Source organism: Camelus ferus, chromosome 7 (genome assembly GCF_009834535.1).
Source record: "Camelus ferus isolate YT-003-E chromosome 7, BCGSAC_Cfer_1.0, whole genome shotgun sequence".
In the NCBI taxonomy this organism is placed as follows: Eukaryota; Metazoa; Chordata; class Mammalia; order Artiodactyla; family Camelidae; genus Camelus; species Camelus ferus.
In genome coordinates, this window is record NC_045702.1 from 10,777,269 (window position 1) to 10,791,170 (window position 13,902).

The window sequence follows — 13,902 nt, forward strand, 5'->3', positions numbered from 1 at the left end:
TGCAGATACAAATGCCCACTCCGACCCTAGGGGCCAGTGCCTGGGACACACATGGACACAGTCGCCTGGAACCCCTCACCCCACAGACTCTCACAGATGCTTCCTCCTTGTCCCAGAAACCACATACACAGAGACACCTCCACAGTGACAGGGGAGCACGTGCTCGGCCAGTCTCTCTCCTCCGGCCGCAGAGCTCCAGGCACTGGGCCAAACACATCCCGCCAGGAGCCAACCAAGAGGAGATGGGGGAAGGGAAGCGGTAAGAATCGAGGTGAGTGAGCAAAACTTCCTGATCCTGAGTTGTTGGGCATCAGAATTTGGGAGGAGGTCGGGCGAGGCAGTGGGAGGGGATGACAATTCCCTTGGACTTCAGAAAATAGCATAGATGCCCATCTGTCTTGGATGGCTTAGCTGAAGCCAGCTTAGAGGCCAGATGGATGGATTAGGGGCGTCTGGAGGTCCTCCCACCTCTATGTTGCCACAAATCTCCAGACACAAACACACACACACCTAAACGCCATTTCCTCCATGCCCAGTATCAACAAACAGACCCATACCCTTTCCTTCCCAGTGCTAGCTTGATAATCAGAAATAGCAGCGGCCAACACTTACTGAGTATATACCATGGGCCAGGCAGTGCATTAAAAGACTTTTACAGGCATCATCTCATTTCGTCATTACAATGAGGCAGGCGCTCTTATTTATATCCATTTTATAGGCAAGGAAACTAAGGCACAGAAAGGTTAAGTAACTAGTCCAAAGTCACACAGCTAGGACTTGGTGGCAACAGGACTCAAATCCAGGCATGTTTGATGGTGATCCACAATGCCAAACTGCCTGTCTTCAGTCCTGGCCTCTTTGGAGCCTGGGGCTCCCCACCAGGATTTCCCCAGGACGGTATCTTATTAAATACTCTGGCGAGCTATAGCTGGATCTAAGAATAGCTGGCCTTTGTTTATATAGGCTAGGCGATCTATTCGCGGAACATTCAAATAAAATGTCATCCTGCTCCCCAGTAAGCTGTCATATCTTATTTTTCTCTATTCTTTCTCTCCATCCTCCATCACTGACCCAGATCCCTCATGCCTTCAACAGTCAGCAAAGAATTACAGGCACAGAACAGAGGCGAAGGGAAGGGCCTAGGGGCACACGGATGGTGGTGGCGAGACCTTCGACCACACAGTTTCGGACTAAATCCTCTTCACTGCAACTGTGACATTTCCACTCCCACCCCTCAAAAGGCCCCACAGGCAGTCAGATCGCCAGCAGACTGTGTGGTCCTCTCTCTGCTTACTGCTCACAAAGTGGCCATGAAGGCACACCCCCTGGGCTCCTGGGGGCTGTACATGCCTGCTTCCTGTACCCTGACCTGGCTCCACTGGTAGGGAACAGGTGCTTCTGACCAGTCACAGGACATCCCCCTGGGTGGGCAGCCTACTCACCAAGGTCCATATCTGCAGCCTTGGGCCGATGGGAGCAGGGCACATTCTTGAAGATGGCGTCCAGAATCTTCTCCTTGACCTGAGTAATCGTGTCACAGTTGAGGATTTTCACTGGGATCTCGGGGCTGTTGGCGTTGTCTGGGTTGACACAACTCAGGACCTGGGGGAGTGGGGAGAGGAGGCGTGTCGGGGAGGGCAGCATGGAGAGCTCCGGGATTGCCAGCAGCATCCTGGGGTCCTATCCTGACCAGCTCCGCCTCTGCAGGTGCACGTGGAGAGGGGTGGAGCGACCCCAGCCCGACCAGGTTCCTGCCAAGCCCTCTGCCCTTCTGCCCAGACAAACAGCAGGAAGATGCCACGGAGTAGGAGCTGCACATTTAACTCCTCTTCACAACAGACTCCATTAAAATCTGGATTTATCACAGGGAATGATGTCCAAGCAGGCGGAGGCAGTGAAGGGTAACCTGTCTGAGAATGGACACTACTGCATGCCCACCCCCTACCCCCAGTTAGGCACCATCGCAGCAGCACACCCAGACCCTCACCCGCCTCTGAACTCCCTGCCCCTATCCCTGTGTGTCAGTCTGTCTGTCTCCTCACTCCATCTCATACACACACCCACACTAATAGTAATCTGGCTCCTTTCTCTGAAGATCTCATATGGTTCAATTTTTGTGAGGGTTCCAGGCTGAGGGAAGGTTGGAGAATCTGTAAGAAGCTTAATATGTTCTTTAAAAATAAAAAGTTGCCCTTTAAAAATTACAGGTTCAGGGCACCTGAGATCCCTTCCAGGCTCCGAGCTTGAAACCTGGTGTTAGGGGTAGAGGCCACCCTGGCTCAGGACCTCAATTTCTCTTTTCGGAACTAGTCGGATAAATTAAGACTAGTCCCAACTAGTTAAGTCCTACTAGGATAAGTTAAGCTTTAAGAACCAAACTGTATTTTATGCTTTAAAAAGTTATGGGCCATTTCCAAAGGCTTTTTTCTCTTGCTCTTCTGAGCATGGGCCTCTCTACATGGATGAGATCGTGGGAGGCCGAATGGATCTAGGGGAGGGGGTCCTGTGGGTCACAGGTGCCGCCAAGTGGTCCTGCCATCCTGGGCTCCTGCAGCCTCTGTCTGACCCTGCTGCTGGAGCCCATCCTGCCTTTCTTTCTCGGACTTTCACTGTACCTCCCCAACCATTTCCCAACTGCACGTCTGGTTTGCAGATTCAGACAGCAGCCTTCCTCCCACCCCTGCCTCCTCCTGCCCCATGTGGTGGCAATCAGGACCCTGGCCCCTGGACGCCTGCCTTTCATTAGCAACCAGACTGCTGTGAGCGCAAACGGGAACATGCTTCTTGCATTAAGAAGAAAACCTCCTAAATCTGTAAAACCAAACTCTCACCCTCAAAATGTCCTAAACTGAAAACAATGGTGGAGGGGACTCTGGACCACGTGTCCCTTCTGAGTGCCCTAGCCTAGCCATTTCCTTTCTTCTAAGAGTCTCCTGCGACCCCTCCTGCCTGCCCCCCACCCCCAGGGGCCAAGCGCAGCCTGGTGCTCTGTGCTGTCCTGGGCTGCCCTGCTGTTCTGTGCTCAGGGCCAGTGGCGAGGTGGCCCAGCCTCTCCTAGGTAGCAACACAGCCTTTTCTGGGCTGAGAAACCAGGAGGCAGAGGCTGCCACCTGAGTTTGCTCTCCTGACATTTCTGCTTGCCCCTGGGGTTTGTGGTGGGATGCTTTAGGGCATCCAGAGAAGCAGCAGTGACCCCACCAAGGGACAGGGTTCCCTGACCACTGGCCAAGCCACAGCTCCACCCTGAGGTTCCCTTCTCCACCCCCACCCATGTCCCTCGGCTAGTTTCAGAGCAAAATGCCTGGGGTTTGTTCTGCTAGGTCAGTGCTTCTTAAACTTTAATGTGAATAGAATCACTAAGGGGGTTTGTTAAAATGCCGATTCTGACTCAGGAGGGCTAGGATGGGACCTGGAACTCTGCATTCGGGCAGGCTCCCAGCTATGCTGTTGGGCACTCCCAGCAGCAGGGCCCTAGGCCACATTGGTCCAAGTTCTAGCATCAAATCTAATTTGATGGAGGTGCATCTGACCATAAAGTGATGCTTGCTAAGCCTCTCAGTGCCTGCCTCACTCTTTGTGGTTTCCCTCCCGCCCAGCACAAGGTTACCATCAGTTGGCCCAAAATGCTCTGGGCTCTTCCAGCCAGTGCCAAATTCCAGGCCATCCTGTCTTTTATTTGACCCCTTCATCTCAGTCTCAAGTCAGCCCTGTCTGCTGCTAACACACTTTCTTCCTTGTCCCTCCACCAAGCACCAAGCTGCTCTCCCTTCTACAAGTGAGGGTTTCCTTTCACAGGCCTGAGGGTGGCTATTAAATCTCCCTGCAGCCATTTCTTCTCTGGGCAAAACACTTGTAATTTCTTTCCCCTTTCCTCGCGGTGCCTCTTCCCCCCGTGTTTCCACCTCAGTGGATGCGCTTGCCTGACCCACTCCAATTTCCTCACATTCTCTTGAAGTTGAGTCATCTGCAACCAGGCTGAGTGTGCTAACAATAGTTTGGCCTCCGGAATAAAGGATGCTGCAATTTGGGGACAGAGCGTTATTACAACTCATTGTGTTGGATTCAATATTGGGGAGCCTCTGATGAGAAGGGAGAGAAAGGGAGCAGAGAGGGAGAGATCAGGCAGAAGACATTTCAATGGTAGTTCTAGCTCATTAAGAAATCTATTCAGGTCTCTATTTTTGGAAGGGTTTTTTTTCCCCCTCTCCCATTTTAATCAGAGCCTCTAACTCGCTCCCCTGGAACAGGCCACGACTAGCAGGGAAGCAGGGGCCTCACTCACATGCTGCTGCTTCGAAGCTGCATCAACTGAGCCAATCCCGGCAAATCTGCTCAGATGCCTACCGGGATTCCCGGGGCCCTCCGAGGATGGAGTGGGACAGATACGTTACGGCTGCAGCATGCCCAGCCAGCGAGGCCGGCTTTGTGCAGAGTGGCAGGGATGTCTCTGCAGCTGGCTGTGACGGGGTCTGGGCCTCATCCCCAGTTCACGGCTCCTGCCCGGCTGGCCATGTGTCACCTCCCATAAGTGCACTCTAAATGCCATCTATTCTCTGTCCTCTTCACTGCCTTTGCTGTCTCTTCTTGGACTCCACCACGCCAACATTTATCTTTTATCTTATTTTCTTACTCCTTTCTTCTACCTCCTCTCCTCTTTCCTGGAAAAGGCCGGGTGGGAGATTACAACTCTCCAAAAAAAGCCTGACAGTGAGCCCCCTGGCCTGGAGAGACAGTGGGCACCAGCGCACAGTCATGGTGGGAAAGAAGAGGCAGAGCCCACATGAGCCAGCAGTAGGCAGTGCTCACCCTGGGCTCACGGCTTTGTGCACCTTATCCCACTCCATCTTCTGGACAACGTTGGGAGGTACATACTGTCATTATCCCTGTTTTACTAGGATCCCCATTTTTTCAGACAAAAACCCCTCAAACTTGGAGAGATAAAGAGACCTGCCCCAAATCACCCAGCTGGTCAGAAATAGGCCTCCAATCTAGGTCTGCCTGATTCCAAGCCCCATGCTCCTAAATGCTGAGCTTTGCTGCCTCCTAGGATGGCAGTTGCTAGCAGAAAAGGGAGTCTGACCTTGACTGAGGGGATCCCCCGTTCCCTGGATGAACACCTTAAAGCTCTGGGTCACCCAGACCTGCCATCCTACAGCTCCGGTCATGCACATGTGGGCTTTGTGCTCTGCCTGCTCCCTGCTTGGAGCTGTGTTGCAAAGAGTGGGTTCTCCACTGGGAGAACTGCTGAGAAGGAGTTCGTTCCCTGGGGTCAGTCAGCCAGCAGTTGGCAAGGGGGTACCACCCCACAATCCGGTGCACTGGCCTGGACGCACACTAGTCTCTTGCTGTTGCTCAGATGTATCTGAGCCACTGGTCCCCAAACCCAGATGCCCCAGTGTGGTGGTACGGAGGAAGTCTGGGTGACTGGGACAGGTGGAACACCAGGCTGGCTCATGCAGTGGGCACCTGGAGGGGAGGCTTGTCAGCCTTTCCACCGTCCTCTTGGTCGGGCAGGAGCTGCGCAGGACCAGAACCTGCCCACTGGAGCCACGGGGAGCCGCTGGGAGGCTGGCTTACCAGGGTTTTGTAGTCGATCTGCTGGCGAATGAGCTTGTCTTCACTCAGGGAGTAGCGGGCCTCTCCTGTGATGGCATCGATGGGCCCCTTCTCCATCTGCTGCTTGATGGCACAGAACAGGGAGAAGAGGGGCTCCCCAGCACACTCCTGGACACAGAGAGGAGCCACGCTGGGTGAATTCTGGACCCCAGGTGTGCAGAGCCCAGCCTCCCGGAGCCTCTGCCCCTCCAAAAGGCTGCTTTCCACGCCTCTGTTTTAATTCTCTTCTCCTGCTCCTATCTGTGCTTTCTCACCGCCGCTGTTCTAGAGCTCTCTGTTCGTCTTCCCTGCCCCATCCCCCTCTCCGCCCCATCCCCATCCCCACTCCACTCTGTTTTCTCTGCAGCCCCATCAAGAGACAGAGGTCAGTCCTCGGTGGCATGAACTCCTTAGAAAACAAGTTAGTAATTGGAAGTCGAGCAGCTGGTCCACCTCCCAGGCATGTCCTTGGCTTATCTGCTACCACACACAGCTTCTGTACCTGCCTGGGACCCTTATCGGCCTCAGTAAGTCTGGGGCTGGGAGAGCAGGAGGCAAAGACGGAAGGCAAGGAAATAAGGGGTGAATTGTCTTGAGCTTGAAATGGGAATCTAGGATCTTCTCAGAGGCCCAGCTCCCCAACCTGGGAGAAGGCTGTCTACCGGGATCGAGTCTCTCAAGCTAGGTCTGGCTGTGGGGCTCTACCTCCTGAGATGGTCCGGAACCCGTGCCCTCACTGACGAGGGAAACTCCATCTCTCGGTGGGGTTCTAGGAGCCAGGACCCAGGGCTCTGTGGACTTGGGGGCAGTGGAGGGAAATGGGGAGGATGCAGGTTCATGCCCAGGCTGGCAGGGAGACCGAGCTGGGGCCAGAGGTTACCCCCCACCCCCATCCACTCGTACCTTGAGGAACTTGTAGAGCAGGAAAGTGAACCAGTTGGTCAGCATCTTCTCAGCCACTGACTCAGTCCTGGCACCCGTCATCAGGAAACCAGCAGAGCAAGACAAAGACAGAAGCAGCCGGTCAGACCTCAAGGGCAGGGGGAGTCTGCGGGGATCTTGCTGCTTAAGGTTTCCAGGCCAGATTTTGAGTCCCTAAGGAATACGTGAGGTCCATGGACCCTAGACACTCCATGATGATATGACAAGTTTTGCCTGCCAAGCTGGGTGATGGCTCCCGGGTGAGGTTCTGTGCGAATGTGTTAGAGCAGCGCTGTCCGACTTCCAGGGTACTTTCTGTGATGATGAAGACATCCAATAGCACTTTCTATGCTGTTCAACAGGGTAGCCACCAGCTGAGCACTTGAAATACAGCTTGCGTGTCTGAGGAGCTGAATTTTTAATTTTATTTACTTTAACTTAGATTTAAATAGTCACATATGACTCATAGCTATCATAGTGGATAAGCATAGCCTTAGACACCTGTATAGGATGGGTGTGTTCCTTGGGGTAAGAGAAGAAAAGAAAACCCCTGGGAGATCCTAATTTGGCAGAAGACAGAAAGATGGCAGAAGTGGGTCATGGTAAAAGGCCAGATAGACTAGACTGAGCCCATCCCCTAAGCTAAAGACTCCCAGAGCTGGCAGCAGCATGGAGCTGGATACCTAGCTCATTCCAGCAGATGCCCAAATTGCCCTATTTAAAAGACTTCCAGGTACTTTGGAACTTCTCATGGGAACCATTCTGGTGTTTTATTTGCAATGACAGGAAGTTCATTCTTGAGTCTAATTTGCATCTTTCATGCTGCTACCCAAACCCATTTATTCCTTTACTTTGGAAGTAAAGACACTGTAGCAGTGTCACCAGCCAAAGGACACTTGTGGTCACATTCCAGTTAGAGAAAAACTTCATTTGAACTTGCAGTTAGAGTGTGGTCAGCTTTAGAGAGAAAGCAGCCCATCCAGGTATGTTTGGATAGAGTTGAAAGTGGCAGTTGCCAGAAGATACTAATAAATAAAGCCCCAGGGCAGCTGGGCCGCTGCCAGCACAAAATGAAGCTGAGAAGAGAAAAGAAGGAAAACTACTGAAAGGAGGGGGGCAGCCAAGGGCAAGAAGAAGAAAAGGAGACAGAGGAGAGCATCAGAGAGAGAGGGCATCTGGGAGCTAGCGAACGGAAGACAAGAGGAGGAGACACAGATACAAAGCGAGAGCATGCCGGGAAATTGTCGGTGGGAGCTCTGGCAGCCGGTGGCAACCCTAGAATTATGCTGGTGGGTGGCTGTGTGGTGAAAGTAAAACAAAAATCAAAATGACCTACCTTGCTGTTTCCAAAGCTGTATGATTGCTCTTAAATGTAGCAACCTTTTGCAGCTGTGCAGGCAAATGCCCACCGCACCAGGAAAAAGCCTGAAGTAAACACTTCTGAAAGCTAAACCTATCCTCTGGACCAAGCGGGAGGCCCTGCCTCAGACCCAGAGACCAAGGACGGAAGGCAGGGAACCGGCAAAGGCAGACGGTAAATGGATGGTCCAGGCAGAGAGCAGGACATAATGGCCTGATGTGGGCATTTTCCGCCTTCATCTACATGAAGGCTAAAAACATTGAACAACAGCCTGGAGGAGAAATAGCCTTCAAGTACATGGACAGTTTGAATGGCAGCATAGATAGAGGCAGCACAGATATTTCTTATAAGGCTGAAGCCATGGGATATGGCTATGTCTTCACATGTGACCATGTATGTTTCAACTGTGTCAAGGATGAAGCATCCAACAGTATTGAGAGGTGGACTCTGGACCTGGGCAAAGCCCACGGCAGGTGCCAGGAAATGCTTGCTATGTTGCATCAAGTTGCCTCTAAAGAGCTTTAATTCAAACACAGACTGGACTAGTGCTTCTTAAACTTTAATACACATTCAGAGCCCTTAGATTTCTTTCTAAAATGCCAATTCTGATCCAGTGGGTGTGGGGTGGGACCTGAGAGTCTGCATTTCCAACAGGCTCCCAGGTGGTGCTTCTGCTGCTGGTCCCAGAAAGCAGTGAGAGCCTAAAGGGGCTAAAGTTTCCCATCTTGAGATGGTGGGGTGGGTTCCCAAAGAGGCCCTAGTGTATCTCTCCTAATTCAAGTTGACTTAGATAAGGCCAGGGATGGGGAAAAGACCTCTGAAGAGTCCATAAGAGAAAAACTCTGGTAGAGAGGGTCAAATCAGGGGAGTACAAGGGCAGAGGGAGGAGAAGGGAAGCAGACATGTGGCAGAAGAACCATGGGGTGAGCAGAGGGGTCGGGGCTGAGTTACAGGCACCGACATGATGGACAGGGTCTTCTAAGAGTGCACAGGATGCACTCTGGTCTCTGGCCAGGTCAGTGCCTAACCTGGGGAGTCTTGGCTGCTGCTCCTGGGAGCTCCTTCTGGAAGCTCCGCCCTGGTCCTGAGAGCAGGAGGGCCCGGCTGGTGTGCTGGGCCGGCTCGGGGCCCTGTGGCCTGCACCGCCCCACACCGCCCCGGGGCCACGCCCCTACCTCCTGAGCAGCAGCTTGGGGTGGTTCTTGCTCTCCAGGTTCTTGTCGATGAGGTCGGCCAGCAGCTGCTTCAGCACGTCGGTGGCGTACTCCAGCTTGCTCTGCAGCACCGTCATGATGAGCGAGGCCACGTTGCCGCGGTCGCGCATGGAGAAGCTGCGCTGCGACTCCAGCGTGCGGATGAAGGACAGCAGGAACACCTTGTTGTTGATGAGCTGCGCGAAGAGCTTCAAGCCTTTCTCCACGCGCTCCTGCCGGTAGCCGGGAACCTACGGCGGAGACCCGGGTGGGGGAGTCTTGAGGCGGGCTGGGCCCCAGGGATCGCCCCCCAGGGGGTGGGGCTGTGCACGCTGTTGACCCTCCCACTCCCCCATGAGTGGCCGCCTGGCTCATGCCATCAAGTCCCCACCTAGGGCCAGGCACTACACTCGGTGCCTACCTAACCTCCATCACAGCCCACAAGGCGAGTCACTGTCTCTAGAGATGGAGAGAATGTCACCGTTAGCACGGAATTAGGGAGGGGGCCCCACGCCACGGCAGCCCAACGCCACAGCCCCAGGTGGGGACTCCAGGAGGCTGCGGCTGCTGTGGGTAACACCCTGGCTAGCGCGTCACCAAACCTGGGCCTCTGGCTAACCTAATGCTGACCCCTAATGTCTCTGGCCCTGGGAGTCCTGTGGACAGATAGTGGCCCCAGAGTCAGGGATACTGGGTTTGTTCCACGTGGGCTCTGACACTACCATGCCATGCAAGCTTGGGCAAGTCCCTCTACACCTCTGCGGGCCCAAGTTCATTCCCCTGAAAAAAAGAGGGAGCTTAAGCCCAAAAGTCTCTCGGGCGCTCCCTAACTCTAGCATCTGGTGTCTCCTTAGAGATTCCTTGTGAGACCCTGCTCCATGCAGGGAAGGGGAGGTAGAAGCTTTTATCTTTCTGCCTGCATCTTCTGTTCATTGGGAGAGTCGTGCAAGGATGTAAGGGTGTACCATCCACTCAGCAAACATGAGCCAGCACCTGAGCTCGGCACGCGCCTCTGAGGCGCATGAGAACGAGCACGGCTGCACCAGGCATTGCGGCCCAAACCAGAACTGGCCAGGTGTCCGGCAACAATAGGGGAGCTCCGCGCACTGTGCTATATTCACTCAATGAAATGCTTCCCAGCAGTGAGGATGAGGGACCTATTGCCACTCACAGTAACAGGGATGAATCTTGCAAACATATTGAAAGAGAAAAGTCAGGAGTGAAAGAGAGCACACTGTACAGTACCAATTAAACCAAGATTTAAAAAAACAATTAAAATTCATCAATGATGAAAAAAAGAGTTTTCTGAGCGGGTGGCTGTGACTGGGAGGGGGCACAGGGGGACTTCTGGAGGCTGGCAGTGTTCTGCTTCGATCTGTGTGCTGGCTTGATGGCTGTGTTCACTCGGGGAAAATGCACTGAGCTGTGTTCTGATCATTTGTGCATTGCTCTGTCTGTATACTTACATTAAAACAAAGTTCACTTCAAAAATGAAGCACAGCCTCTGCCCTGGAGGGAGGGCTCTCTGAGAACATGGAGCAGGGTATCTGGTGTGGACAGAGCACTGGAGGAGGCAGGGGCATCTGAAGGAGGTGACACTGAAACCTTATCTTGAGGGATGTGTCCCCCTGGGGGGAGGGGCAGATGCACTGGGTGCTTGGGAAGGAAGGTGACATGTGGAGCATAAAGAGAGCAATTTCAGAGTCCGTCCAGCTTGTGTTAACTCCATCACAGTTGCTTATGGTTGCAGGACCCTCAGTAGACTCGGTTTCTTCATCAGCGACATGAAGGTACCACTAGTATGTATATAGATCTTACTCTGTGCCAAGGACGGTTCTGCATGGTTTAGAAATATTGGCCCATTTAATCCACACAGCAGCCTGTGAGGTGGGTGCCATTATTACCCCAGGGCCCCACGAGGATAAGGAACTTTCCCAAGAGCCCCAGACAGAGACGTGTCAGAGCCGGGCCATGAGCCTGGGCAGCCGGCACTGCGTCCTGCCCCTACTCCCCGGGGCTCCTGAGAGCCCTGAAGGAGATGTGTGAAAAGCCTCGGCAGGATCACAGTCCAGCCACCAAATGGCAGTGATTTCATCCTGTTTCACTCTAGGGATTTTAAGCTGGGGAAGACGGATGCAGCCAGAGAAACCCTGTTTGCCAAGGTCCATGGATGCAGAACCAGAAAGTTCATGTCACTCATTTACGGCGCCACCCTGTGTTCCAGGCTCAGGGCAAGGTGCTGGCTAGGGCAGGGTCCAATCTGACCCAGGCCCTGCCCTTGGATGGTCAGCCAGGAGCCCACCCCTGAACTCTGCAGAGAAGCACTCCCATTGAGCTCCCACTGCCTGGCATTGGAAGCTCCCACAGATCAGGAAGCTGGGAGGAAAACATGCCTGCTTCCAAATTGGGTCCATGTGCATCTCCCTTGCAGTGCTCATGCCCGGAGGGCCGGGACCTCGAAAGGTGGGAATTCTCCAGGGCCAGGGTGGTGCTGGCCAGGTGCCCCTGCGGCTCATTCCTGGCTTTTGGCGTAGCCCTTCCTGGTGACCCCCTCATTCCCCAAGGTCTCCAGGCTTGGCTTCTCTCATGCCTGGCTCCTCTATTTCCCCACTCCACGGTGACTCTTAAGGCAAAGGCAAGAGAAATGCGGCCACCTCACCGTGCAATCGGGCGGGGACTCTATCTGCCCAGCTATCTGTCTCCTACTGACCTCCCTCCTGAAGCTGCGACAGCCCCTCCCACGCACACACACACATTACTTCCTCTGGCCTTCAGACCCCTCAGAACAGCATCTCTGTAATTTGTCCTGATAATAAGAGATAATGCCACTTTTTGAGCATCTGCCACATCGAAGCACAGTGCTGGTGCACTGCATTCATTATTCCAGCTAAGCCATCTCATGACCTTGCCAGGATGAGTTGTGACCCCCTTTCAATGGCCTCTCAGGGAAGCGACCAAGGTTTGCCAAGGCCAGCCACCTGGTGGAGGGCGGGGTTGGATTGCCCAACCACAGCTTGCTTGGCTCCCGAGCCCCCATCCATCCTCCACATCCTTGACCGTGTCCGTCCTCCCCCTGGTCCTGGGAGGCAGCTGGAAACCAGCTCTGAGTCCTCCCTGCAGCTTCCTGTGCAGGGCCTCCTGGAGCTCAGGGTGGCCATCGAGGCCAGGGGAGCCATGGGCAGGCTTGGGACTGTGGCATCTGGAGAGGAAGGGGAGGACATGTTCTGGACTCCCTGCTCTGGCTGCACACACCTTCCGGACAGCAAGGCTGGGGGCACTGGGGAAGGAAGCCTTAGCAAAGCCACCTTCAGGGAAAGAGCATCCTGGTCAGCAGCGTGGGCTTTGGAATCAGAGACCAACAGACTCGTACGTGGAGGAAAGCTCTCTCACCTCCAGGCTCTATTGCCTCATCTGCAAAATGAGAATATGAGTGCCTGTGTCATAATGTTTTATGAACATTAAATAAGATAATGTATGTGAAGTGCTTGGCACACGCAGAGTGCACTTAAACAGCGGCGGTTTTATTGCCTGCCTCTCCTCCGTTGGCTGCTTTCACTGATCCCTTTTGCCCCAGAGTTTCCAAGATACCTAACGTATTGGCACAGTGTCCCGGTGCAGAAGGTAGGCATTTTCTCCCCATTTTACGAAGGGGAGATGGAAGTAAGGTATCTTGGTAAAGAGTATCCTGAACAATTCCCCTTTGTAACTTGCTACCCCCTCCCCCTAAGCAAATGGCACTCTGAAACAAGACTTTCTTTATTCACCAGATGGTGAAATAATTTAGTTGAAGTCTGTGAGTATAAAACTGGATAGTAAATTTTAATTGTAACCCAATAGGTTAGAGTTTACGAAGCAATGATAGATTGAAAACGAGGTGTATGGGTATTGTTCGCTCTCGGTTTTTAAAGGATTGAGGTGTGCCAGTGCCTAGGCAGCCCCTTTCCCAAATGCTCAGACTACGCCCAGATGGTCACACAAAAAAGGACCTGGTGGCCATCTCTCTGGGACAGCCTAAAACTAGAGGGCACCATCTTCCTCACACGCACCTCCCATTCATGCCCATCCCGGCGCCTGAAAAGGTGGAAACACTGCTTTAGATTACTCAGTGGCTTCCCTGGGGATGTTTCCGTACCAGGAAAACCAACAGAGAGAAACTATTCCAGTGGCGGGGAGAAGTTGAGGACAAATAAGAAAAGAACTGATCTACACAAGGTCTCTGGGTCTTGCATAGGGAGCTAGATCTCACATAGCCCCAAGCTAACTGAAACGGTAAAAGTTGATTTCTGTCCACCAGCAATTAAGTAATGAGCTAATCGAAATGAAAAAGTCCTATGTCCTGGGCATATGCCCAAAAGATGGAAGCAGGAGCTCAGACAGGTATCTGTACACCCATGTTCACAGCAGCATTATTCACAATAGCCAAAAGGTGGAAGCAACCCATGTGTCCAATGAGAGATGAATGGATAAACAAAATGTGGTCTATATATACAACAGGCTATTATTCAGCCTTCAAAGGAAAGGAATTCTGTCACATGCTGCAATGTGGGCGAACCTTGAAAACACTTTGCTAAGTGAAATAAACCAGTCACAAAAGGACAAATACTATATGATTCCACTTATACGAGGTACCCAGAGTAGCCAAGTTCATGGAGACAGAAAGTAGGATGGTGGTTGCCAGGGGCTGGGGGAGGGGGAAATGGGGAGTTGTTTATTGTTCAATAGGTACAGAGTTCCAGCTGGGGAAGATGAAAAAGTTCTGGAGATGCACTGTAGTGACGGTTGCACAATAATGTGAATGAACTTAATGCCACTGAAATGTACACTTAAAAATGG

At 52.9% G+C, this 13,902-nt stretch overlaps 1 protein-coding gene across 3 annotated transcripts in view; it reads right to left on the reverse strand.

The window, feature by feature from the left end:
- The window catches only part of PLXNA4 (plexin A4), a 565,211-nt gene that overhangs the window by 33,359 nt on the left and 517,950 nt on the right, over positions 1 to 13,902 (reverse strand). For all 3 annotated transcript variants that reach the window (XM_032483354.1, XM_032483355.1, XM_014561902.2), the window contains 4 exons: positions 9,052 to 9,320; positions 6,499 to 6,565; positions 5,578 to 5,724; positions 1,443 to 1,602 (listed from right to left, as the gene is read on the reverse strand). In XM_032483354.1, coding sequence (XP_032339245.1) covers positions 1,443 to 1,602; positions 5,578 to 5,724; positions 6,499 to 6,565; positions 9,052 to 9,320 — 643 coding nt within the window. The remainder of the gene's footprint in view (positions 1 to 1,442; positions 1,603 to 5,577; positions 5,725 to 6,498; positions 6,566 to 9,051; positions 9,321 to 13,902) is intronic.